The sequence below is a fragment of the Prorops nasuta genome, unplaced genomic scaffold (genome assembly GCF_024137725.1).
Source record: "Prorops nasuta isolate Cenicafe-Biocafe unplaced genomic scaffold, Cenicafe_Pnas_1.2 PNAS00021, whole genome shotgun sequence".
Lineage (NCBI taxonomy): Eukaryota > Metazoa > Arthropoda > Insecta > Hymenoptera > Bethylidae > Prorops > Prorops nasuta.
This window is the reverse complement of record NW_027116818.1, coordinates 3,071,687-3,098,994: the sequence shown is the minus strand read 5'-3', so window position 1 is coordinate 3,098,994 and position 27,308 is coordinate 3,071,687. Positions and strand designations below refer to the sequence as shown.

Genomic DNA, 27,308 nt, shown 5'->3' with positions numbered 1-27,308 from the left:
TATTTCTTGAATAATTTTTGTTTACAGCTCGGAGCACTTAATAATAAACATTTTATTTTTTAATCAAGGTTTCCCGAGCAACGAAGATAATTCCCATTCATGAACCAGTGGTGACCGAAGCCACAGCGTCTATGAAAAAGATCGACGATCAGAAACCAAAGGAGGTACCTGTAGTACTAGAAGAGCGTGCTAAACCAATCGTGGAGAAACGCAGAGACGTCGTGGTTGTATCGGAAGTGACTACGGAAGATACTGCACCAGAGCTGATCGTAAAACGAGATGTCGACAGGGCTGAAATAATTTCCGAGACCTTGGAGACCATCTCGATTTCGGAGATCCAGACGGAGACTAGCGTTGAGGAGATCCAGAAGTTGGAGCTGAAACCAAAGAAAGTGAAGAAAATCGAGGAGGAGGTAGTAATCGAGGAAAAACCAAGAAAGAAGAAGAAGGAAAGAGTCAAGATCACGGAAGAATTGAGCGTGGAGGAAGTAATCGAGCTGCAGAAGGAGCATATTGCTAAAGAAGTTGAGGAACTGATGGATTTCGTTCATGCAAAAGATTTTGGACCAGGAGAGATTCCGTTGAGGGAACTTGCCACAATTGGCTACTTGGTCAGACAGGGTGTTCCGGTTCATGAGATCAATGAGACTCTTTATAGGACAGAACAGTTTCCGGCCCTGAGAACACCGGATGCACAGAATGCTTTGGTACAACTGGTGGAAAGAATGGGCCACAGTGTATTAATAACGCAGGTTCTTACCGAAGAGACGACGACCGACGAAAGCGTCGTAGCTGCTACTGTTGGCTTCAGAGCTTTCATGAAAATGGTTGAACTTGAACATGCCACCATTGAGGAAGTAATCACGCATTTCGCACCTGAAGACTTCCGACCTCGTGCTTGGGAAGTCACAGATGTTACGGAGGTATTTTTAAAGACGTCTTGACTAATTTCCTATATTTATTAAATAACTTTATGTAAGGTTATTGAACTAAATATTAAGCCTAATTAATATGATCCAAGAGTTGTTTTATAATTATAGTATGAAGTAAAAATTAAGGTTTTTTATTAGAAATATTAGTAACAATGTTCACAATATTTTTAGATTGATATCGAACAAGGGGCTACAGAAAGAGTGGAATCAGTTTATGAAACTGAAGTTCACATTATGGGTAAGTTGGATTTTTATAACATGGACTTCTTGATGCGATTAAAATTAAGCAGATTAAAAATTTAGCTTTTGTCATGGTTTGCGTGGTATGAATACTTTCAATTGCATTTTCTTGCTTGAATAAAATATTATTATTTGAAAATGAGTATTTGTATAATTGTATAATATGAAATTGAAACACTACTTTAAAGTTAAAATTGATATACTTAATATAATTACTGTTTTAAGTTAATTATAGTAAGTGCTTTGAATAGCTTTCATGTTGCTGTAAATAGAAATTTAGTTCCTTTTATCAAGCTAAAATTAATATTGATAAATTTTGGAATTTAATCTAGTCACTAATCTATATACATTCGAATTATTATGTTTCAGTTTTTTTATTTCCATTAACATATTGTTTAAGATGACCATTTTTGTAATAAAATAAGCATGTGTTTGTGTATATTGCTGTGTGCAGAGCTATCATTTGTTTTTACCAATTTATTGTAAAATTTATAATATAAATAAACAATAATTAAAAAAAAATAAGAAACTAACAATATACGTGTGTTTCTTTGTACTATTTCCACTTTTACTGCCATCAAAAGCATTTATTATATGATTTCAGAAAGAAAAATTGAAAGGAAAGCCACCCATAAGCAAGATGTTCGAGAAATTAAAGGTTTGATCAAATGTGCTCCAATGCATGGAAATTTTGCATACTTTAAAAACCAAATTGTTCATTACAAAAAGCTTGCAAGGATAATTTAAAAATTATTATTATTTTACTTTGATACTTTCATTCATTATTTTAACCCACTAAAAGTAGAACTTTTCATTTACATCGAACTCTAAATTCTAGTAAATTTTTTGAATTCACAGTTAACTATTAAAGATCTGCTTATAATTATCCATTGTACAATTTTGAATATTTCTAAAGCATTCCCAATTACCGAGCTATTGCACGTTATAAAGAATATTCTATTAGCAATGTCAATATAAAATCACACCCAAATGAGAAATAGTGAGATTTTGTCACAAGTAATTCATCACTAGATACCTGAGCATGTCTGTATAACTGTGCAATATGGTCTCTGCGTAATTCTATTTTTATTGTTCTTTCAGATGCATGATGCTTTTCTAGATCGCTAATACCAGTCCAATTTTTTCGCTTAAGCCACTATGCTTTCCACATGCAATTTTTCAAAAATTATTTTAATCACACTTATTCTAATCATCCTCTAAGGCTTTTTTACGCCTCAACTTCAAATTCAGCATTTTGCTTCAGCAGTATCGCACTACTAATGTACTAATTAAAGTAAGTGGTCAATTCTTTCTTGATATTTTCCAATACACGTTAAAATCTTTAACTGGAAGTATCATAAGAATATAAACACCTTTTACTGATGTAATAAGATACAGCTTATAAAAGCTATATGATTTAAGATAAATTTTTCAATTAAAATGTTAAAATACATATATATATATATTACATTTTAGCAAATATTCATAAAAAATCTATGAATTTATAAAGCCCAAGAATCATTTCATACTAAGTAAAAATCTGATTGTAATAATAGGGTTTGATCATATTAATAATTATTTGCTTAAATTAAGAACATTAATATATCAGAAAAGAAGTTGATAATCATCACGGAAATTCAAAATAAATTCCATAATTTAAATATTAATTCATTATACCTTATAAGCTACAAAATATATAAACTATATATTCTTAATAATAGCAGGTTAATAATTCTTTCTGTGTTCAGAATGCAACCTTATAGTACTTCCAGTTACAATAGTTTAGAATTCTGTACTATAGATTATATTGTTCTTTTGCTTCACAAATTTTATACTTACCTTCTGACATGCTGCATATGTGCACGAAGTACATTTCTTTTACCAAATTACTATACCCCTTCAACAAGATTGTCATTACATATTGTAACATAAAAACTAAATTATACATTAGCAATCATTGTCTCAGCACTCACACTAGCACTTTGCTATATTATATCTTAAGCAATTTTTTGTGTTAAAAAGGTTTGACTTCTAAATGGAATAAATTATCACATTACATATTTAAACGATTACACAAACAGCAATTCAGCATGCATAATACTTTCCACACGCACTCAATACTTTAAAAACTTTAAGAATATTATAAACTTATTATATATGTTTATCATACATTTATTACCGAATATTAAGAACATTTAAAAACACCTCACTTGCTCGTCTTTCACCAGTTTCACCATTTTGTAAATCAAATATGAGTCTAACGTACATTTCAAATTTAACGACAAAAAACTACGATACACTTATGGACAGGACGCTAAAAATGAGCAGGAAATTATTTAGGCGCGAGCGCGCGGGAAATCTCGCGGCAATTTCTACCCGTAGGCGGCGTTAGTGATCGCAAAATTTTCTCCAGTGAACGTTACCCCTAGCGCCATCTATGGAAAGAGACCGCGAAGCACTTTGTTATAAAAGTACACATACGCACCAAAATAATGGTGTGTGCGTGCATAACAAAATGCTTTGCGGTCTTTTCCCATAGAAGGTATTAGGGTAAAGTTTTTTGGAAAAAAGTTTGTGATTACCAGTGCCGTCTACAGACGGGGATTGCCGCATGGCGCCCGTAGAGCGATCTCCCGTTAAAAATAGTTAATATTGTATTAAAACATCTTTCGGAACTGACATTAATGGAAATTACATAAAATCCGTACTTTAATTTAAAGTATTATTCCAAAAACATTTTGTTATAAAAATATGTTTAGATAATCATAATATTCAAATGTAATAAGTATATAATATTTTTGAATAGTCACAATTAAATATTGAGCAAACGCTACGCACTGTCAGCTACGTTTTATTATTTTTAATGTTTATTTAATCAACAGCGCGTATGCACCATTAGGGTTTTGGTTTTTGAGCACGAATGTTCTTATTAGAAAGCACTTGCTATACGCCGCATGAAGGTTGCCAAATAAATGCGGCGTAACATAATGGAGATTTCACGAAATTTTAACTCGCGAATCTGACACAAAAATTCTCACATCATTTCCACAGAATACGAGGACACACGGCAGGCATACACAACATTGCGCAAACAAAAAGACAAAAAATCCAAGGATCAGGTCGAAGAAGTGAAGAAAGATAGGGAAGAGGGGGTCGACATTGTAGAAATTGAGAAGATCACAGAATCTGAGGAGATTACAGAATTAACGAAAAAACCGCAAATAGAAGAAATAGAAGAAGAAATAATAACAGTTGAAAAAGATGTAAAAGGTAGACTGATTGGAAAACAAAAAAAGAAAACAGAAATGAAAGAAAAAGTTGAAACGGAGGAAGAAGAAGAGGAAGAAATAAAGCGTGTGACTAAGAAGTCCTTGAAACCGAAAACACCAAGCATTGGTAAAGACGAGATAGAGCTTGAAGAAATCGAGGAATTTGAGATAACACCGGATAAGGCTGAGACTTCTATTTCACTTAACATTTCTAGTCAATACCATCAAGTAGTACCACAAGATAAAACAGTAGAACAGGCGCCTGGAAAGCCAGACATAGAAAAAGCTAAATTCACCATTGACACGATCACTGCACTAATGGAACAATTTGTTCCTGTCCAAGAGAAGGAAGGATACGAAATAGCAAAACTCAAACCAATTACCCAACAAGGCTCGGTTTCAGTTTCGCCTATTGAGTCCTACTCGGTAACCGAAACTACAGTCCAATCATCTACGGATGAATTTTCCGAATCGATGAAAATCGATAAATATGAAGCAACACCTAAAGTGGTCCCTACGGAAAGTTTAATAATTAGTGAAACAGTTACGAACGAATCTGACGTACCTAAATTAGAGATAGATAAAAGGGAAACAAGAAGAGCAAGCGTCAGTGTTTCTATTCAAGAAGCTACCACGGTATTAGAAACAAAAGTTAACGAGAGTGAAGGTGACATGGCAGATTTCGTGTCACCTTTGGCAACTAAAGCAACCGATACTCCATTCACTCATCAAGAATTGACAGTTTTTGAGGTACACGAAGGCTTGTCAGAAGAGACCTTGGAGCCTTTCAAAAGCGTTTCATCCAAACCGAGAGTTAACTTTACTGTATCCGAACCATTAATAGTTGAAGAAGTACGAGCTGAGGACAAGCCTGGAAAATACCATCCTGAAATAGTTGTTCCAACCGAGGTCGCTACAAAGACAATAATTCCCCAAACGCAGAGAGTTTCGGAGGAGATCCATGCACCAGAAAAGGAGGGTGAGTACATACCAGGAAAGTCATTGCCAGGTTTGAAAGCTCAAATTGGAATCTCGAGTGAAAGTGAAATCGCGATTACCCAAGAAGATGTAACGCAAGAGAAAGAAGATTTATTGGCTCCAGACAAGAAAATCGATGCCTTAGAGGCCACAACCAAGATTGACACATTGGAAAGCATTTTGGTATCAGCTGTGGACACTCAGCATTCTGGAACTGAGTTAGTCATTGATGAATCCATTAAGGCTGTAGCCCAAGTCAATGTTTGCGAATTAACATCCACGATTACGTCAGAAACGATTATCTCTGAGAAAGAAAAGAGTTATAGTCCTGAAGACAAAGCCACATCGAAATCTATCGCTGCTCTTACTGCTCCTCTTGAAATTGGACTTACAAGTCATCCAGTGATTCAAGAGTCAGAGAGTGAATACACCTCAAGTACAAAACCATTGAAAGCTAAAGCTGAAGAATCGGTTGGAGCTGATGAAGGTTTATCGATCTCAGAAATTCATACAGCTGATTATCCAAGTGATTTTACAGGAGACTTGAAGTTTCTTTCGGAAAGTGGTACTGTTTCTCTGGAATTAACAGAAGCAAAGACTATACAGGAAACAGTTATTCATGATCAAGAATCAACTATGGAAGACATTGCTAAGCCTGAAGAACGAATTCCAGAAACTACTTATGATGTAATTAAACCCGTAGAAGTATTTAAGACAATTTCAGGGGAGAAAGAGTCCTCTCTCGCAGTTTTTGAACTACCAGACTCGCATAAAGCGAAGACTGTGCCAGAAGGTACAGTAGTGTCACTGGAGATTGAGGAAACGGTTCCAGACAGTAACTTGGGTAAAATGGCAAAAGATAGTCCTACTCTAGCTAAAGCTAATGTCGAAAGAACTAATTTGGAAGAAACTGTCATAAGCGAGACTATAGTCGCTGAAGGACTATCGCCTGTAGAGGAAGGTGTGATTCCGGATTCTACAATAGCTAACGTAATTGTTAATGACATTGAAAGCATTCAGACAACAGTAACAATGGTTGATGAAAAAGAGGCCGAGTATATCGAAGGATCTAAAATGAAGGAAGCATATGCTAGCACTGAATTCACAACGGAAGTGGCACCGGTGCAAGAAGAAGTTAGAACCGAATCACCTACACAGGAATATGTAGCGAAAGATATACCTACTTCTGGTAGAGCTGATTCGACTCATATTCCTTTAGAAAGCGTGAATATTACACTACAAGAAAGTGCGGAGAAAGAAGATGCTTATAAATCAGATATCCTTCCTGAAGAGAAAACAGCAAATGTTCAGTATACCGACGCAAGAACCGTGGTTAGTGTACAGGAAATAATACCACATGATTTAGAAAACACGTGTGTACCTGAGCATAAGCCAGATGACTACATGGCTCAATCATCTTTAACAGGACATACGGTAGCTACTAAATTAGAAACTGTAGCAGAATATTTGGCAGGAGATTATACCCCTGATGTACAAAAAACAGGCAAAGCATTGCAGCAACAAGAAGCTTTAGATGAATTAATGATAACTGAAACTACAATTGCAGAAACAGAAAAATCAAGGCCAGACGAACTTGCACCAACCCAACACAATGCTGAAATGGATATTTTAACTAAATCTGAAAAACTTGTAGTTACAGAAATCACGCCATTGGTCAGCGAAGAGAAGCTGACAGTCGAAGAAATACCAGATACAAGAACGGGTGAAGTTAATATTTCTGGACACGAAGTCGCACAGATGCAAGAAACAATCTTAGCGAGCAATTTCAATATTCTAATAGAAGAAAAGCCAATTACGGATTCCGCGACTCCAGAACAAAGTGGCTTGGCTGTCGTACAACAGACTGAGACATCAGCTTCGGAAAAAGAATTACCTTTGACAGTCGATTTGAAACCAGATACTAAACATGTAGGTGTTACCTACGAAGAAGCCGAGGGAATTCAGATAGAACTGACACAATCTGTTGATAAGGAGAAACATCTTGAAGAAACAGAGGCACCTAAGAGTTTCGAAGCAAATGTTGACATGGAAACTCAACCTGTAGCTACTAATTACGAAATTATCAGTGATACAGGATTATCAGAATTTACAACAGAAACTGTGGAGAACGTGAAATCAGTTCCATCAATATTGCCGTTTGAAAGTGCAGTTGCTGAAGAAGTTCAAACTAGAGAAACAGAGGCTCCATTCTCTCAAGAAATACCAGCTGGTCGTCAAGCCAACCTTGAATTCGAAATTGGTGAAGGGCTAGTTATCTCTTCCGTTGTTACCACAGACAAAGAGGATGTACTGCCAAAAGCAGAAAAAGCAGAAACCAAATCTGCATCTTTCGATGTACCAGCACATACGATAGCTCAAAGCACAGAAGTTACAACCTCTGATAGTGTTCTTAGCTTCGAAACCGAAGCAAAAGACATTGCTACAGCTACCACAGATCACCTTCCTTTCCACAGCCTCATCACATCGGAAGTTCCAACGGGAATCTTAGAAGGAACCATGGATGATTTTGTAAAGCCTGAAGAGAAAAAGAGTGATATCACTTTCGAAGAGGATGAAAGCTTATCAATAACTGAAGTAGTACCTTCTTATAAGGAACGTGATTATACAAAATCATTAGATATGCAATCTGAAAAAGCTACTACTCACTACGATGCCCATAGGGTGGCTGAACTAACTGAAGTTACACCTGCATCACTCACAAGTAATTTAACAACGGAAACTCCGATTTCTGTAGCTGCTAAGGGTGAACATTTACCTTTCGAAAGTCTTATCCAAACAGAGGCAGTAATCACAGAAGTTGAAAAGGAATTCTCAGAAGCACCAGCTAAATCAAGCACTGCACAAGTTTCCATAGATGAAAATATTAGTCTTACAACAACGACTGAAATTTTGGGTGATAAAGAGGATCAGCTATTATTATCAGAAATACCAAATGAAAAGAAGGCTATCGTTGAAATTAGTGTTCATACAATTGCTGAAACGACTGAAGTTGATACTAACACTGCAACAGATAAATTTGAAGAATATAAGCCCACCTCTACTACTGCTGTTCTTTCAAATATACCACTGGAAGCAATAATAAGTTCTGAAACGCAATCTACGGAGTCCGAATCACCTTTTGATAAAGATAAGCTTCCTACTGGAACTGTAGCAGATTTGTCTGTAATCGAAGAACAACCCTTGATAGTTTCGTCAGTCGTCTTAGAGGACAGTGAAGACGTTTATAAACCTAAGGAGCTACCGGAAGCAAAACTTGCAGATAAGAGACTGGTTGATACGCATTTAGTGGCACAATCATCTATGCTAATACCTGATGCGAGCACAGGAATCTTTACAGAAGAAAAACCAATTACAGATACCGCAACTCCAGAACAAAGTGGCTTGGCTGTAGTACAACAGACTGAGACATCAGCTTCTGAAAAGGAAATACCTTTGACAGTTGATTTGAAACCAGATACTAAACATGTTGGTGTAAGTTATGAAGAAGCTGAAGGAATTCAAATAGAACTAACGCAGTCTGCTGATAAAGAAAAACATCTTGACGAAACAGAGGCACCTAAGAGTTTCGAAGCAAATGTTGACATGGAAACTCAACCTGTAGCTACTAATTACGAAATTATCAGTGATACAAGATTATCAGAATTTACAACGGAAACTGTGGAGAACGTGAAATCAGTTCCATCAATATTGCCGTTTGAAAGTGCAGTTGCTGAAGAAGTTCAAACTAGAGAAACAGAGGCTCCATTCTCTCAAGAAATACCAGCTGGTCGTCAAGCCAACCTTGAATTCGAAATTGGTGAAGGGCTAGTTATCTTGTCCGTTGTTACCACAGACAAAGAGGATGTACTGCCAGAAGCAGAAAAAGCAGAAACCAAATCTGCATCTTTCGATGTACCAGCACATACGATAGCTCAAAGCACAGAAGTTACAACCTCTGATAGTGTTCTTAGCTTCGAAACCGAAGCAAAAGACATTGCTACAGCTACCACAGATCACCTTCCTTTCCACAGTCTTATCACATCGGAAGTTCCAACGGGAATCTTAGAAGGAACCATGGATGATTTTGTAAAGCCTGAAGAGAAAAAGAGTGATATCACTTTCGAAGAGGACGAAAGCTTATCAATAACTGAAGTAGTACCTTCTTATAAGGAACATGATTATACAAAATCATTAGATATGCAATCTGAAAAAGCTACTACTCACTACGATGCCCATAGGGTGGCTGAACTAACTGAAGTTACACCTGCATCACTCACAAGTAATTTAACAACGGAAACTCCGATTTCTGCAGCTGCTAAGGGTGAGCATTTACCTTTCGAAAGTCTTATACAAACAGAGGCAGTTATCACAGAAGTTGAAAAAGAATTCTCAGAAGCACCAGCTAAATCAAGCACTGCAGAAGTTTCCATCGATGAAAATATTAGTCTTACAACAACGACTGAAATTTTGGGTGATAAAGAGGATCAGCTATTATTATCAGAAACACCGGATGAAAAAAAGGCTATCGTTGAAATTAGTGTTCATTCAATTGCTGAAACAACGGAAGTCGATACTAGCACTGCAACAGATAAATTTGAAGAATATAAGCCAAGTTCTACTACTGCTGTTCTTTCAAATATACCATTGGAAGCAATAATAAGTTCTGAAACGCAATCTACGGAGTCCGAATCACCTTTTGATAAAGATAAGCTTCCTACTGGAACTGTAGCAGATTTGTCTGTAATCGAAGAACAACCCTTGATAGTTTCATCAGTCGTTTTAGAGGACAGTGAAGACGTTTATAAACCTAAGGAGCTCCCGGAAGCAAAAATTGCAGATAAGAGTCTGATAGATTCGTATTTAGTAGCTCAGACTTCTATGTTAGTACCTGAAGCCAGTACAGGAACCTTTACAGAGAAAAAAGCAGAAACTCTAGTTGCAACATCTGATCATATAACATTTAACCCATTAACCGAATTCCAGCCAATAGTACAAGAAAGTGAAGATCAATTTACTGCATTGGTTGCACCCGTAAATAAATCTGCTGCTGTTGACTTTGAAGAAGAAAGAAACATCGTTACAGTTTCGCAAATCACATCTGCGGAAAAAGAATCTGTTTATATAGCAAGCGAATTACCGTCCGAGCATAAAGCCTTATTTAATATTGATTCTGCTCATACTACTGCTGAATCAACATCTGTTGCCACTGAGGATACTTTTGCTGAATTTAAAATAGATAAGCCAAATTCTAAAGTTGCTGTTACAACTCAAGATATGCTTCAAGGTACAGTGGTTACGCAGAGTATTGCAGAAGATCGTGAACAATCGTTTGAAGGCAAATTTAAAGCAATTCCTGAGAAATTTGACATGACAATAGAGGAAGGTAAGACAGTTTCGACTATTACGACAATCGACATCATTGATAAGGAGGATCTATTAAAAACGGTTGAATTAGAAAAGAAGCGTGTTGCATTACCAACTTTAGTTCCTGGACATGAAGTAGCAGAAAAATCTGAAACTACACCTGACTTTGGCGTTGGTCATATCGAAATGGAAGAATTCAAAACAGCTACAGCTCATATTAAACAAAAGCCATTTGAGACTATTCAGTTGACAGAGGAAGTTCTAGCAGAAAAAGAAATTGACACGTTTGAGAAGACTCATTTACCAACTACTAAACCACGAATTGGCGTGACAGAAGATAGATTTGTAGCAATTACAGAAGCAGCGACAACACAGGAATCTGAAACGGAATTGTCTACTTTCAAACAGCCTTCCACGAAACAAGCTGTACCTCATTTAGAAGGCAGTGAGATAGCTGAGAAGATGGAAATTAGTTTAGGTGAAGGATTAGGAGATCTTCCTGCAGCTCCAAAAGTTGATACGATCGCAGCTCATCAGACACAAACAGCACTAGAGAGTGTAGACATTACAGAGGTTCTACCTCAAGAAAATAGCACTGAATTTGTCGGTAAGTTTACGCCTGACACTGGTTCTGCCAAACCTAGTTTTACAGAAACGCAAAGTGTCATCGTAGCTGATGTTACAACACAAGAGAAAGAAGATACCATTGACATCAAACCACTCGAACAGAGTTCTGCTAATATTAGGGTAACCCAGGTGACTATGGATGTTGCACAGCAAGCTGAAACTTTTATCGAACAAAGTACAGCTGCTGTGGATGATCTTAAAACAACTAAAGCTAAAGCACAGCCTCAGCAAGATATGTTAGAGTCCATCGTTATTGCCGAAGTACCTATTGCAGAAAGTGAAGGAATCTTTGACAATTATCTTAAAACTATATCCAACGTTGCTAAGCCAGAATTTGAAAAGGGCTACAGTATTTCAGTGACTGAAATAACATCAGCAGAAACTGAGGATACGCTCGAAGATAAAAAACTGGATGTCGCACAAACTGCAGATACTAGTATTATTATTGAATCTAGTTCAGTAATGACTAATCAAGTAGAATCCCAAGTAGACATACCTGAAAAAAGCGAAGAGCAATTTTTACCGCAGTTAGGAAAATCGAGTCAAGATACTTTTGAAAGTTTAATTATAAGCGAGAATATTGTGGACGAGAGTGAAAAATCCTTTGAAGGTAAATTTAAACCAGAAACACAACAAGCTAACTTAGAATTTACAGGTATGAAACCTATAGAAATCTCGGAAGTTTATTCGAAGGATAAAGAAGATATCTTAAAAGTAGCTCCAGCAGTTCAAACAGCTCAAGCTACAACTGATATAAATGTTTATGAAACTGCTGAAAAATCTTTAATGGAATCTATTCAGACTACTGGTATAATGACTGAAGAAAAACCAACGTCTGCACAAGCAGCTGCAACTCAATCAGTTTTGGAAACTGTAATTAGGACAGAAACGACATTAGGTGAAAGTGAAATATTGTTCGATACTGCTCCTAAACTTGATGAACATAAGGGTACAGTTCAAGTAGATAGTTTGAGTACTGTAAACATAATGGAAGTTATTTCCGATGAAATTGAAGATATTTTGCCAAGCAGTGTTAAACCTAAAGAACAATCAGCTAAACCAAATGTGATTGGCAGCGAAGCAGCTGAAACTCTACAAGTAGTTACAGCATTTACCACTGAAGATCTAGATAAAGTTGTTAAAGCCGAAGAACAGAAAAGTATTGTGAAAGTAGAAGAATTATTGTCCGTTAACGTGTCAGAAATTGTTTCCAATGAGACTGAAGACATTTTCGTTAAGACTACCGAAGCTAAAGACCAGAAGGCCAAATTACATGTTTTTGAAAATCAAGCTACTGAAACCACTCAAGTTATGACGATATCAGAAACTGAAACATTAGTAACCAAAAGCCCGGAAGGACAGAAAGGCATCGTTGAATTAGATGAATTGGTCCCATTAATAATATCCGATATAGTAACAAATGAAATTGAAAATGATATGCCATCTGCTGAAAAACCAACTGTAAAAACAGCTGAAAAACATATACTTAGTACAGAAGCTGCAGAAACCACAGAAATATTAACTGCTATCAATGCGGAAGAGTTCTTGCTTGAAAAAGGGGCAGATACCTTCAAAGGGAAGCCTCAGCTTGATGAATTATTGCCATTATCCATTTCTCAAACAACATTTACCGAAAGTGAACAACCACTTGCTAGTCCTGAAGCGCCTACTGAAAAATTAGCACAGCCTCTTTTAATTGGAAGAGAAGTTGCACAAACCACTCAAATTTTAACAGAATCGAGTATAGGGGAACTTTCAGAAAGTGGAACGCCTTCAGAGCAAAAAGGTACAGTAAACGTTCAAGAGTGGTCATCATTATCAGTTACACAAGTGCTGTCTAGTGAAATGGAAGAGCAATTGCCTAGTGCTGAAAAGCCAAATGTAAAAATTGCTGCTCCTAGTTTAATCAGCAGGGATGTAGCAGAAACAATGGAAGTTTTACCTTTGATCAACACAGAACAATTGGCACAACCTGAAGTAACAATTACACAGACGGGAAAGCCGCATATAGAAGAATTACAGTCGTTAACTATTTCTCAAATTTTATCAAATGAACTTGGAGATTCATTGGAGATTCCGGAAGCTCCTAGTCCATTAACAGCTGACCTCCAATTAAGTGGTCGAGAAGTAGCAGAAGTAAGTGAAATTCTTGCCTTAGCAAATGCAGAGATCACAGCTAAGTTAGAAAAGCCAAGCGAAAAAACAGTAACACAAAATATTAATGAACTACTATCGGTTAATGTATCTGAAACAATATCTAGTGAAAGAGAGGAAACTCTAATATTATCAGAAAACGTAAATCAAGAAGTAGCTAAACCAAATATAATAAGTAGAGAAATTGCTCAACAATCAGAAATATTAACAGTTACAAGTGCGGAAGAAATGGTTAAACCAGAAAAGTTTGTAAGCCAAAAAGGTGAACCAAACGTGGAGAAGTTAAGTTTTATTACCGTTTCAGAAGTTATTTCATCAGAAACTGAAAAAATTTTACCGGATTCTGTTATACCTGAACAGAGTAAAGCTTTGAGAAAAATATTGAGTATTGAAGTTCCTGAAACGTCCGAAATAGTTCCTGGAATAAGTGTCGAAGAACTATCACAGCCTTTTCTTGCATCGAAGCAAAAAGGACAAGCAAATCTAGATGAGTTGATTCCCTTGTCAGTTTCTGAAGTGGCAATTGCAGAAACGGAAAAAGACATAGCATCACCCGATGAAGCAACCCAGCGAACAGCCGAAATATATTTTTCAAGTATACACGTAGCTGAACAGTCGCAAGTTGTTGCATCAAGTACAACTGAGGATCTACTGCATGAGACTATACCCGAAACTAAGCAAGGCCTTCCATTACAAATTCCTTTTGAAAGTCTGGAGCAACTACAATCAGTTCCACAAGAAACTGAATCCGAGTTGACAATTGAGGAGAGCGCCCCTACTGCAAAGGCTGATATTACATTCCGTACATCGGATGGTATAGAAGTTACACAAATCACAACTGTTGAAGAAGAATCTAAGCACATAGTCAGATTGCGGGATAAAGAAGCAACCGCACATGCAGAAATGGTTAAGCAAGAATTACCTCTAAAATCAGAAGTTATCATAGAAGATAATGCTGTAGAATTTAGTGTTACTCAGCCAACAAGCCGGAAAGCTCGTAAAATTGAATTACCAAAACATAACATTATTGTAACAGATTTTGAAAGTACAGGTGAACTCGAATCAGATCTACCTAAGACCATTAAACCGTTTTCAAAATTCGCCAATATAACTATAGAAGAGGATCATTTTAGAAAAATTGATGGTAAGTATTCGATTATTTCCAGTAAGTCATTATAATTTATAAACCAAAAACAGAAGGAAACCGACGACTTGACAGTAATCAATACTGATTTAAAAAAATATAAAAGAGAAATAATATAAATCTAGAAAAACATATGTATTTATATAAAATTATTACAACAAGCGAAAAAGTAATTAGCATAATAACATTGTTTATGACGTTAAAAACACAAACAGGGCCAGAGTAAACAATAGGGTAAGTAATAAATTCAAAAAATGCAAGTAAAACAAATAAGTAACTGCTCACGTCCTAAGCATATAGCAACATACAAATCATACAAAAATGTACAAAACCCACGTTAGAAATTTCATAAAACACAACAGACAATACACACTAACACAAATTAAAGACAGAAGTCAAACCAAAAAAACAGCATTTCAAAACAAAACACAGCACGCTAATTACAACACACTATTTCTATATACATTTCAGAAAGTACAGAAGCAACGAGGCAAAAACATCATACTACAAAAACACAATACACTACAAAACACGAAAAACATCAACAGCCTTCTTTTGAATCTGATACTGAGGTGATCGAGGAATACACCACAAAATTCCGACGAGGAAGCAATGAAGATGTTACATCTGCAGTTAAAACCAAAACCACAATAATAAGGAAAAAGAAACCAAAAGATTCTACCGAAGAAGAGAACGTAGTTATCATAGAAGAAGAAATAGATGATATCAAATCTTCTCTACCTTCCATTCCAAAAAAACAGTTCATGGAAATAGAAGAAGTTCCTGATGCAACAGATATAGAAGAAATTAAACCAACGAAAATAGAAGAAGCCGATGATAAAAACCTCAATATTGAACCAACAAAAGAAAGCAGCGAGCATGAGTACTTCAAACCATTAGACAAAACAGTTTATAAAGAAGAGGAAACAACCGAAACAAATATAAAGAATGAAAGCAAATCAAAGAAAAATATTAAGAATCGAGTAGTAAGAAAAGAAGAAACCAAACAGCAGATAACAGAAGAGACTATTGCACAGGAACATGACAAAAAACCTGTCAAATCAATCGTTGTCTTACCAGAAGAGGATGAAATGACGGAAGTATATACAAAGCCTCTACAATGGCCTGAAGGTGTTAAGCCAACTGTATCCGAAGAAATCAGGGAGCAGGTGACCGTTACTACAGAAAAGACTCTTGAGGGCAAACCTAAGAAAACGACGAAAAAACGAATAATTACGAGGAGAGGCTCAAAACAACAAATAACAGAAGAGACCACTGTAGAGGAACAGGATAAGAAACCTGTAAAATCAGTCGTTGTCTTACCAGAAGAGGAAGTAGTTACGGAAGAATATACAAAGCCTCTAGAATGGCCTGAAGGTGTTAAGCCAACAGTATCCGAAGAAGTCAGGGAGCAGGTAACCGTTACAACAGAAAAGACTCTTGAGGGCAAACCTAAGAAAACGACGAAGAAACGAATAATTAGGAGGAGAGGCTCAAAACAACAAATAACAGAAGAGACTACTGTAGAGGAACAGGATAAGAAACCTGTAAAATCAGTCGTTGTCTTACCAGAAGAGGAAGTAGTTACGGAAGAATATACAAAGCCTCTAGAATGGCCTGAAGGTGTTAAGCCAACAGTATCCGAAGAAGTCAGGGAGCAGGTAACCGTTACAACAGAAAAGACTCTTGAGGGCAAACCTAAGAAAACGACGAAGAAACGAATAATTAGGAGGAGAGGCTCAACACAACAAATAACAGAAGAGACTACTGTAGAGGAACAGGATAAGAAACCTGTAAAATCAGTCGTTGTCTTACCAGAAGAGGATGTAGTTACGGAAGAATATACAAAGCCTCTAGAATGGCCTGAAGGTGTTAAGCCAACAGTATCCGAAGAAGTCAGGGAGCAGGTAACCGTTACAACAGAAAAGACTCTTGAGGGCAAACCTAAGAAAACGACGAAGAAACGAATAATTAGGAGGAGAGGCTCAAAACAACAAATAACAGAAGAGACTACTGTAGAGGAACAGGATAAGAAACCTGTAAAATCAGTCGTTGTCTTACCAGAAGAGGATGTAGTTACGGAAGAATATACAAAGCCTCTAGAATGGCCTGAAGGTGTTAAGCCAACAGTATCCGAAGAAGTCAGGGAGCAGGTAACCGTTAGAACAGAAAAGACTCTTGAGGGCAAACCTAAGAAAACGACGAAGAAACGAATAATTAGGAGGAGAGGCTCAAAACAACAAATAACAGAAGAGACTACTGTAGAGGAACAGGATAAGAAACCTGTAAAATCAATCGTTGTCTTACCAGAAGAGGATGTAGTTACGGAAGAATATACAAAGCCTCTAGAATGGCCTGAAGGTGTTAAGCCAACAGTATCCGAAGAAGTCAGGGAGCAGGTAACCGTTACAACAGAAAAGACTCTTGAGGGCAAACCTAAGAAAACGACGAAGAAACGAATAATTAGGAGGAGAGGCTCAAAACAACAAATAACAGAAGAGACTACTGTAGAGGAACAGGATAAGAAACCTGTAAAATCAATCGTTGTCTTACCAGAAGAGGATGTAGTTACGGAAGAATATACAAAGCCTCTAGAATGGCCTGAAGGTGTTAAGCCAACAGTATCCGAAGAAGTCAGGGAGCAGGTAACCGTTACAACAGAAAAGACTCTTGAGGGCAAACCTAAGAAAACGACGAAGAAACGAATAATTAGGAGGAGAGGCTCAAAACAACAAATAACAGAAGAGACTACTGTAGAGGAACAGGATAAGACACCTGTAAAATCAGTCGTTGTCTTACCAGAAGAGGATGTAGTTACGGAAGAATATACAAAGCCTCTAGAATGGCTTGAAGGTGTTAAGCCAACAGTATCCGAAGAAGTCAGGGAGCAGGTAACCGTTACAACAGAAAAGACTCTTGAGGGCAAACCTAAGAAAACGACGAAGAAACGAATAATTAGGAGGAGAGGCTCAAAACAACAAATAACAGAAGAGACCACTGTAGAGGAACAGGATAAGAAACCTGTAAAATCAATCGTTGTCTTACCAGAAGAGGATGTAGTTACGGAAGAATATACAAAGCCTCTAGAATGGCCTGAAGGTGTTAAGCCAACAGTATCCGAAGAAGTCAGGGAGCAGGTAACCGTTACAACAGAAAAGACTCTTGAGGGCAAACCTAAGAAAACGACGAAGAAACGAATAATTAGGAGGAGAGGCTCAAAACAACAAATAACAGAAGAGACCACTGTAGAGGAACAGGATAAGAAACCTGTAAAATCAGTCGTTGTCTTACCAGAAGAGGATGTAGTTACGGAAGAATATACAAAGCCTCAAGAATGGCCTGAAGGTGTTAAGCCAACAGTATCCGAAGAAGTCAGGGAGCAGGTAACCGTTACAACAGAAAAGACTCTTGAGGGCAAACCTAAGAAAACGACGAAGAAACGAATAATTAGGAGAAGAGGCTCAAAACAGCAAATAACAGAAGAGACAACTGTAGAGGAACAGGATAAGAAACCTGTAAAATCAGTCGTTGTCTTACCAGAAGAGGATGTTGTTACGGAAGAATATACAAAACCTCTTGAATGGCCTGAAGGTGTTAAGCCAACAGTATCCGAAGAAGTCAGGGAGCAGGTAACCGTTACAACAGAAAAGACTCTTGAGGGGAAACCTAAGAAAACGACGAAGAAACGAATAATTAGGAGGAGAGGCTCAAAACAGCAAATAACAGAAGAGACAACTGTAGAGGAACAGAATAAGAAACCTGTAAAATCAGTCGTTGTCTTACCAGAAGAGGATGTTGTTACGGAAGAATATACAAAACCTCTTGAATGGCCTGAAGGTGTTAAGCCAACAGTATCCGAAGAAGTCAGGGAGCAGGTAACCGTTACAACAGAAAAGACTCTTGAGGGCAAACCTAAGAAAACGACGAAGAAACGAATAATTAGGAGGAGAGGCTCAAAACAACAAATAACAGAAGAGACCACTGTAGAGGAACAGGATAAGAAACCTGTAAAATCAATCGTTGTCTTACCAGAAGAGGATGGAGTTACGGAAGAATATACAAAGCCTCTAGAATGGCCTGAAGGTGTTAGGCCAACAGTATCCGAAGAAGTCCGGGAGCATGTAACCGTTACAACAGAAAAGACTCTTGAGGGCAAATCTAAGAAAACGACGAAGAAACGAATAATTAGGAGGAGAGGCTCAAAACAACAAATAACAGAAGAGACCACTGTAGAGGAACAGGATAAGAAACCTGTAAAATCAATCGTTGTCTTACCAGAAGAGGATGTAGTTACGGAAGAATATACAAAGCCTCTAGAATGGCCTGAAGGTGTTAAGCCAACAGTATCCGAAGAAGTCAGGGAGCAGGTAACCGTTACAACAGAAAAGACTCTTGAGGGCAAACCTAAGAAAACGACGAAGAAACGAATAATTAGGAGGAGAGGCTCAAAACAACAAATAACAGAAGAGACCACTGTAGAGGAACAGGATAAGAAACCTGTAAAATCAATCGTTGTCTTACCAGAAGAGGATGTAGTTACGGAAGAATATACAAAGCCTCTAGAATGGCCTGAAGGTGTTAAGCCAACAGTATCCGAAGAAGTCAGGGAGCAGGTAACCGTTACAACAGAAAAGACTCTTGAGGGCAAACCTAAGAAAACGACGAAGAAACGAATAATTAGGAGGAGAGGCTCAAAACAACAAATAACAGAAGAGACCACTGTAGAGGAACAGGATAAGAAACCTGTAAAATCAGTCGTTGTCTTACCAGAAGAGGATGTAGTTACCGAAGAATATACAAAGCCTCAAGAATGGCCTGAAGGTGTTAAGCCAACAGTATCCGAAGAAGTCAGGGAGCAGGTAACCGTTACAACAGAAAAGACTCTTGAGGGCAAACCTAAGAAAACGACGAAGAAACGAATAATTAGGAGAAGAGGCTCAAAACAGCAAATAACAGAAGAGACAACTGTAGAGGAACAGGATAAGAAACCTGTAAAATCAGTCGTTGTCTTACCAGAAGAGGATGTTGTTACGGAAGAATATACAAAACCTCTTGAATGGCCTGAAGGTGTTAAGACAACAGTATCCGAAGAAGTCAGGGAGCAGGTAACCGTTACAACAGAAAAGACTCTTGAGGGCAAACCTAAGAAAACGACGAAGAAACGAATAATTAGTAGGAGAGGCTCAAAACAACAAATAACAGAAGAGACCACTGTAGAGGAACAGGATAAGAAACCTGTAAAATCAATCGTTGTCTTACCAGAAGAGGATGTAGTTACGGAAGAATATACAAAGCCTCTAGAATGGCCTGAGGGTGTTAAGCCAACAGTATCCGAAGAAGTCAGGGAGCAGGTAACCGTTACAACAGAAAAGACTCTTGAGGGCAAACCTAAGAAAACGACGAAGAAACGAATAATTAGGAGGAGAGGCTCAAAACAACTAATAACAGAAGAGACCACTGTAGAGGAACAGGATAAGAAACCTGTAAAATCAGTCGTTGTCTTACCAGAAGAGGATGTAGTTACGGAAGAATATACAAAGCCTCTAGAATGGCCTGAAGGTGTTAAGCCAACAGTATCCGAAGAAGTCAGGGAGCAGGTAACCGTTACAACAGAAAAGACTCTTGAGGGTAAACCTAAGAAAACGACGAAGAAACGAATAATTAGGAGGAGAGGCTCAAAACAACAAATAACAGAAGAGACTACTGTAGAGGAACAGGATAAGAAACCTGTAAAATCAATCGTTGTCTTACCAGAAGAGGATGTAGTTACGGAAGAATATACAAAGCCTCTAGAATGGCCTGAAGGTGTTAAGCCAACAGTATCCGAAGAAGTCAGGGAACAGGTAACCGTTACAACAGAAAAGACTCTTGAGGGCAAACCTAAGAAAACGACGAAGAAACGAATAATTAGGAGGAGAGGCTCAAAACAACAAATAACAGAAGAGACCACTGTAGAGGAACAGGATAAGAAACCTGTAAAATCAATCGTTGTCTTACCAGAAGAGGATGTAGTTACGGAAGAATATACAAAGCCTCTAGAATGGCCTGAAGGTGTTAAGCCAACAGTATCCGAAGAAGTCAGGGAACAGGTAACCGTTACAACAGAAAAGACTCTTGAGGGCAAACCTAAGAAAACGACGAAGAAACGAATAATTAGGAGGAGAGGCTCAAAACAACAAATAACAGAAGAGACCACTGTAGAGGAACAGGATAAGAAACCTGTAAAATCAGTCGTTGTCTTACCAGAAGAGGATGTAGTTACGGAAGAATATACAAAGCCTCAAGAATGGCCTGAAGGTGTTAAGCCAACAGTATCCGAAGAAGTCAGGGAGCAGGTAACCGTTACAACAGAAAAGACTCTTGATGGCAAACCTAAGAAAACGACGAAGAAACGAATAATTAGGAGAACAGGCTCAAAACAGCAAATAACAGAAGAGACAACTGTAGAGGAACAGGATAAGAAACCTGTAAAATCAGTCATTGTCTTACCAGAAGAGGATGTTGTTACGGAAGAATATACAAAACCTCTTGAATGGCCTGAAGGTGTTAAGACAACAGTATCCGAAGAAGTCAGGGAGCAGGTAACCGTTACAACAGAAAAGACTCTTGAGGGCAAACCTAAGAAAACGACGAAGAAACGAATAATTAGGAGGAGAGGCTCAAAACAACAAATAACAGAAGAGACCACTGTAGAGGAACAGGATAAGAAACCTGTAAAATCAATCGTTGTCTTACCAGAAGAGGATGTAGTTACGGAAGAATATACAAAGCCTCTAGAATGGCCTGAGGGTGTTAAGCCAACAGTATCCGAAGAAGTCAGGGAGCAGGTAACCGTTACAACAGAAAAGACTCTTGAGGGCAAACCTAAGAAAACGACGAAGAAACGAATAATTAGGAGGAGAGGCTCAAAACAACTAATAACAGAAGAGACCACTGTAGAGGAACAGGATAAGAAACCTGTAAAATCAGTCGTTGTCTTACCAGAAGAGGATGTAGTTACGGAAGAATATACAAAGCCTCTAGAATGGCCTGAAGGTGTTAAGCCAACAGTATCCGAAGAAGTCAGGGAGCAGGTAACCGTTACAACAGAAAAGACTCTTGAGGGCAAACCTAAGAAAACGACGAAGAAACGAATAATTAGGAGGAGAGGCTCAAAACAACAAATAACAGAAGAGACTACTGTAGAGGAACAGGATAAGAAACCTGTAAAATCAATCGTTGTCTTACCAGAAGAGGATGTAGTTACGGAAGAATATACAAAGCCTCTAGAATGGCCTGAAGGTGTTAAGCCAACAGTATCCGAAGAAGTCAGGGAGCAGGTAACCGTTACAACAGAAAAGACTCTTGAGGGCAAACCTAAGAAAACGACGAAGAAACGAATAATTAGGAGGAGAGGCTCAAAACAACAAATAACAGAAGAGACTACTGTAGAGGAACAGGATAAGAAACCTGTAAAATCAGTCGTTGTTTTACCAGAAGAGAATGTAGCTACGGAAGAATATACAAAGCCTCTAGAATGGCCTGAAGGTGTTAAGCCAACAGTATCCGAAGAAGTCAGGGAGCAGGTAACCGTTACAACAGAAAAGACTCTTGAGGGCAAACCTAAGAAAACGACGAAGAAACGAATAATTAGGAGGAGAGGCTCAAAACAACAAATAACAGAAGAGACCACTGTAGAGGAACAGAATAAGAAACCTGTAAAATCAGTCGTTGTCTTACCAGAAGAGGATGTTGTTACGGAAGAATATACAAAGCCTCTAGAATGGCCTGAAGGTGTTAAGCCAACAGTATCCGAAGAAGTCAGGGAGCAGGTAACCGTTACAACAGAAAAGACTCTTGAGGGCAAACCTAAGAAAACGACGAAGAAACGAATAATTAGGAGGAGAGGCTCAAAACAACAAATAACAGAAGAGACCACTGTAGAGGAACAGGATAAGAAACCTGTAAAATCAATCGTTGTCTTACCAGAAGAGGATGTAGTTACGGAAGAATATACAAAGCCTCTAGAATGGCCTGAAGGGGTTAGGCCAACAGTATCCGAAGAAGTCCGGGAGCATGTAACCGTTACAACAGAAAAGACTCTTGAGGGCAAACCTAAGAAAACGACGAAGAAACGAATAATTAGGAGGAGAGGCTCAAAACAACAAATAACAGAAGAGACCACTGTAGAGGAACAGGATAAGAAACCTGTAAAATCAATCGTTGTCTTACCAGAAGAGGATGTAGTTACGGAAGAATATACAAAGCCTCTAGAATGGCCTGAAGGTGTTAAGCCAACAGTATCCGAAGAAGTCAGGGAGCAGGTAACCGTTACAACAGAAAAGACTCTTGAGGGCAAACCTAAGAAAACGACGAAGAAACGAATAATTAGGAGGAGAGGCTCAAAGCAACAAATAACAGAAGAGACCACTATAGAGGAACAGGATAAGAAACCTGTAAAATCAGTCGTTGTCTTACCAGAAGAGGATGTAGTTACGGTAGAATATACAAAGCCTCAAGAATGGCCTGAAGGTGTTAAGGCAACAGTATCCGAAGAAGTCAGGGAGCAGGTAACCGTTACAACAGAAAAGACTCTTGAGGGCAAACCTAAGAAAACGACGAAGAAACGAATAATTAGGAGGAGAGGCTCAAAGCAACAAATAACAGAAGAGACCACTATAGAGGAACAGGATAAGAAACCTGTAAAATCAGTCGTTGTCTTACCAGAAGAGGATGTAGTTACGGAAGAATATACAAAGCCTCAAGAATGGCCTGAAGGTGTTAAGCCAACAGTATCCGAAGAAGTCAGGGAGCAGGTAACCGTTACAACAGAAAAGACTCTTGAGGGCAAACCTAAGAAAACGACGAAGAAACGAATAATTAGGAGGAGAGGCTCAAAACAACAAATAACAGAAGAGACCACTGTAGAGGAACAGGATAAGAAACCTGTAAAATCAATCGTTGTCTTACCAGAAGAAGATGTAGTTACGGAAGAATATACAAAGCCTCTAGAATGGCCTGAGGGTGTTAAGCCAACAGTATCCGAAGAAGTCAGGGAGCAGGTAACCGTTACAACAGAAAAGACTCTTGAGGGCAAACCTAAGAAAACGACGAAGAAACGAATAATTAGGAGGAGAGGCTCAAAACAACTAATAACAGAAGAGACCACTGTAGAGGAACAGGATAAGAAACCTGTAAAATCAGTCGTTGTCTTACCAGAAGAGGATGTAGTTACGGAAGAATATACAAAGCCTCAAGAATGGCCTGAAGGTGCTAAGCCAACAGTATCCGAAGAAGTCAGGGAGCAGGTAACCGTTACAACAGAAAAGACTCTTGAGGGCAAACCTAAGAAAACGACGAAGAAACGAATAATTAGGAGGAGAGGCTCAAAACAACAAATAACAGAAGAGACCACTGTAGAGGAACAGGATAAGAAACCTGTAAAATCAGTCGTTGTCTTACCAGAAGAGGAAGTAGTTACGGAAGAATATACAAAGCCTCAAGAATGGCCTGAAGGTGTTAAGCCAACAGTATCCGAAGAAGTCAGGGAGCAGGTAACCGTTACAACAGAAAAGACTCTTGAGGGCAAACCTAAGAAAACGACGAAGAAACGAATAATTAGGAGAAGAGGCTCAAAACAGCAAATAACAGAAGAGACAACTGTAGAGGAACAGGATAAGAAACCTGTAAAATCAGTCGTTGTCTTACCAGAAGAGGATGTTGTTACGGAAGAATATACAAAACCTCTTGAATGGCCTGAAGGTGTTAAGCCAACAGTATCCGAAGAAGTCAGGGAGCAGGTAACCGTTACAACAGAAAAGACTCTTGAGGGCAAACCTAAGAAAACGACGAAGAAACGAATAATTAGGAGGAGAGGCTCAAAACAACAAATAACAGAAGAGACCACTGTAGAGGAACAGGATAAAAAACCTGTAAAATCAGTCGTTATCTTACCAGAAGAGGATGTAGTGACGGAAGAATATATAATGCCTCTAGAATGGCCCAAAGGAGTGATACCAACCGAAACTGAAGAAATCAGGGAGCAGGTAACTGTTTTTATTGAAAAAACTCTTTCGGGCATACCAAAGAGAGTCACGAAGAAGCGCGTTGTTAAGAAAAAAGGACCTATACAACAGGTCACTGAGGAGGTTACGACTGAAGAAGAAGGAAAGACCCCTGTTAAGACTATAAAATCGTTTCCTGATGAGATAATTATTCGGGAAGAAACGATTGGACCATTAGATCTCCCTGACTCATTCGAACCATCAGAAGTGGATGAAGTAAGAGAACAGGTGACTATCACCGAGGAAAGGACTGTTGATGGCAAACCGAAGAAGGTCACGAAGAAGCGGATAATTAAGAAGAGAGGACCTAAACAACAGGTCACTGAGGAAGTGACGACTGAAGAAGAAGGAAAGGCCCCTGTTAAGACTGTGAAATCGTTTCCTGATGAGATAATTATTCGAGAAGAAACGGTTGAACCATTAGATCTCCCTGAATCATTCGAACCATCAGAAGTTGATGAAGTAAGGGAGCAGGTGACTGTCACCGAGGAAAGGACTGTTGATGGCAAACCGAAGAAGGTCACGAAGAAGCGGATAATTAAGAAGAGAGGACCTAAACAACAGGTCACTGAGGAAGTGACGACTGAAGAAGAAGGAAAGGCCCCTGTTAAGACTGTGAAATCGTTTCCTGATGAGATAATTATTCGAGAAGAAACGGTTGAACCATTAGATCTCCCTGAATCATTCGAACCATCAGAAGTTGATGAAGTAAGAGAGCAGGTGACTGTCACCGAGGAAAGGACTGTTGATGGTAAACCGAAGAAGGTCACGAAGAAGCGGATAATTAAGAAGAGAGGACCTAATCAACAGGTCACTGAGGAAGTGACGACTGAAGAAGAAGGAAACGCTCCTGTTAAGACTGTAAAATCGTTCCCTGAGGAAATAATTATTAGTGAAGAAACGGTTGGGCCATTAAATCTCCCTGATTCATTTGAACCAACAAAAGGGGAAGAACTGAGAGAAGGGGGAACATTATCCAAAGAAAAAAGTCTCATGGTCAATCTTAAAAGTATTCAAGAGCATAAGCAGATTGCCATACATATGAAGGTGGAGGAACCACAAAAGCCTTTATTTGCACAAATAAAATTAAAGAAAGCAGTATCTAGAAAGATACCTAAACTTGGGAAGCAGGGTGATAAATTTCCTAGAATATTGTTACGCAGTAGAATTACTTTTTATCAATGGCCTCCCACAATATGTTTGCCGAAGATCACTTATATTTTACCAATATGCGTACAAAATGGAGTTTTGTCCCGTAATATTGAGCATGCGTTACAAATGAAGAAACGTAAATTTAAAAGTAAAGAAATTCCAGAAAAAGATGCTGCAATTTTAGATAAATTGGATAAAGAATTTGAAGAGTTAAAACAAGTTCCTCTTGAATCAATCGAAGATAAGTCTATTTATAAACGCCGTCCAAAAACAAAAGACGTAAATAAAGAAGGGGTTAATAAAATTAATATAACTCCTGGCAAAATTTTTAAAAGTGAAGAAGAAGACGAACAAATTTTGTTAAGGAAAGTTAAAGATGTAGAACCTGAAACTTCAGTAAGTGAAGAACCCATTTCTATCACAAAGGATAAAGAAAAGGAGTATTTAAAGCAAATATCATTAGATGAATGTGATGACCATCTGACATTCAAACCTCACGATATTGATGAAAATGAATTTTCTCTTCTAAAACCAGAGTCTTTGCATGATGATGTTAGTCCTGAATCGATTAAAGATCAAGCTCCAAAGAAATATAAGAAGTCAGCTAAACAAAAACCCACTCAAGAAATTGAAGCAGTTCCCATTATTCCAGGAATACCAAAACAGGATGAACCAGAAAAAACTCCAGAGGTTAAGCTCAGAAGACCGGAAAGACCTCCTTCTACAGAAGATACAAATGAAGTAAATCTAAAGCCCTGGAAGGAACCCATTACTCAAGATTTGATTGACTCTGTTCCCAAAGATGAAGTTATTCTTAACATAAATGATACTCGAACAATTGTAGGCATAGAAGAACTACCTGATAAAAGACTGAAAATAATTACTAAAAAGCGTATCATTAAGAAACGAGGTCAAAAGAAGCCGAAAGTAACTGACGAAATAACAACACAAATTGAAAATGAAGAGCCTGTTGTAATCTTACGTGAACTTGGTAGTGACATTGGAGAATTACTTCAACCTACAGATTTTGACAATGCAAACACAATTGTAACGGAGGAAACAAGAGAAGAAGTGGTATTATCTCAAGTAGAATCCTTTGGTAAAACAATGAAAATACATAGACAACGTATAAGTAAATCACGAGACGGTAAAACGACTGTTACTGAAGCTACTTCTACTATCGAGGAAGGTAACAAACTACACACAACAATTACCGATCTGTTAGAAGACACTTCATCAGAACAACACGAAAAACTTAAACATATTTCCATGAAAACACCTAAAGACGTTGATGGTTTAAAGAAAGGTAAGATAACTTATATACTATAAATTTCTAAGATATTCACATGATCAAAGCAAAAAACTTGACTGACCTTGACATACAGCTTACATAAAAAGTCTATAC

At 38.0% G+C, this 27,308-nt stretch overlaps 1 protein-coding gene and 1 long non-coding RNA gene across 2 annotated transcripts in view; one reads left to right on the top strand and one right to left on the bottom strand.

Annotated features, from left to right (window-relative positions):
* Window positions 1–27,308, top strand: part of sls (sallimus) — a 101,615-nt gene that overhangs the window by 53,844 nt on the left and 20,463 nt on the right. Inside the window, exons 49-53 of the mRNA XM_066739629.1 lie at window positions 69–923; window positions 1,104–1,170; window positions 1,777–1,830; window positions 4,224–14,708; window positions 15,180–27,209. Of these exons, the coding sequence (XP_066595726.1) occupies window positions 69–923; window positions 1,104–1,170; window positions 1,777–1,830; window positions 4,224–14,708; window positions 15,180–27,209 (23,491 nt within the window). The remainder of the gene's footprint in view (window positions 1–68; window positions 924–1,103; window positions 1,171–1,776; window positions 1,831–4,223; window positions 14,709–15,179; window positions 27,210–27,308) is intronic.
* On the bottom strand, window positions 239–3,449 carry LOC136781023 (uncharacterized). Its single transcript, XR_010823857.1, has 3 exons — window positions 3,012–3,449; window positions 761–952; window positions 239–377 (listed from the first exon to the last, which is right to left on the bottom strand). It is a non-coding gene; the product is annotated as an uncharacterized lncRNA (long non-coding RNA).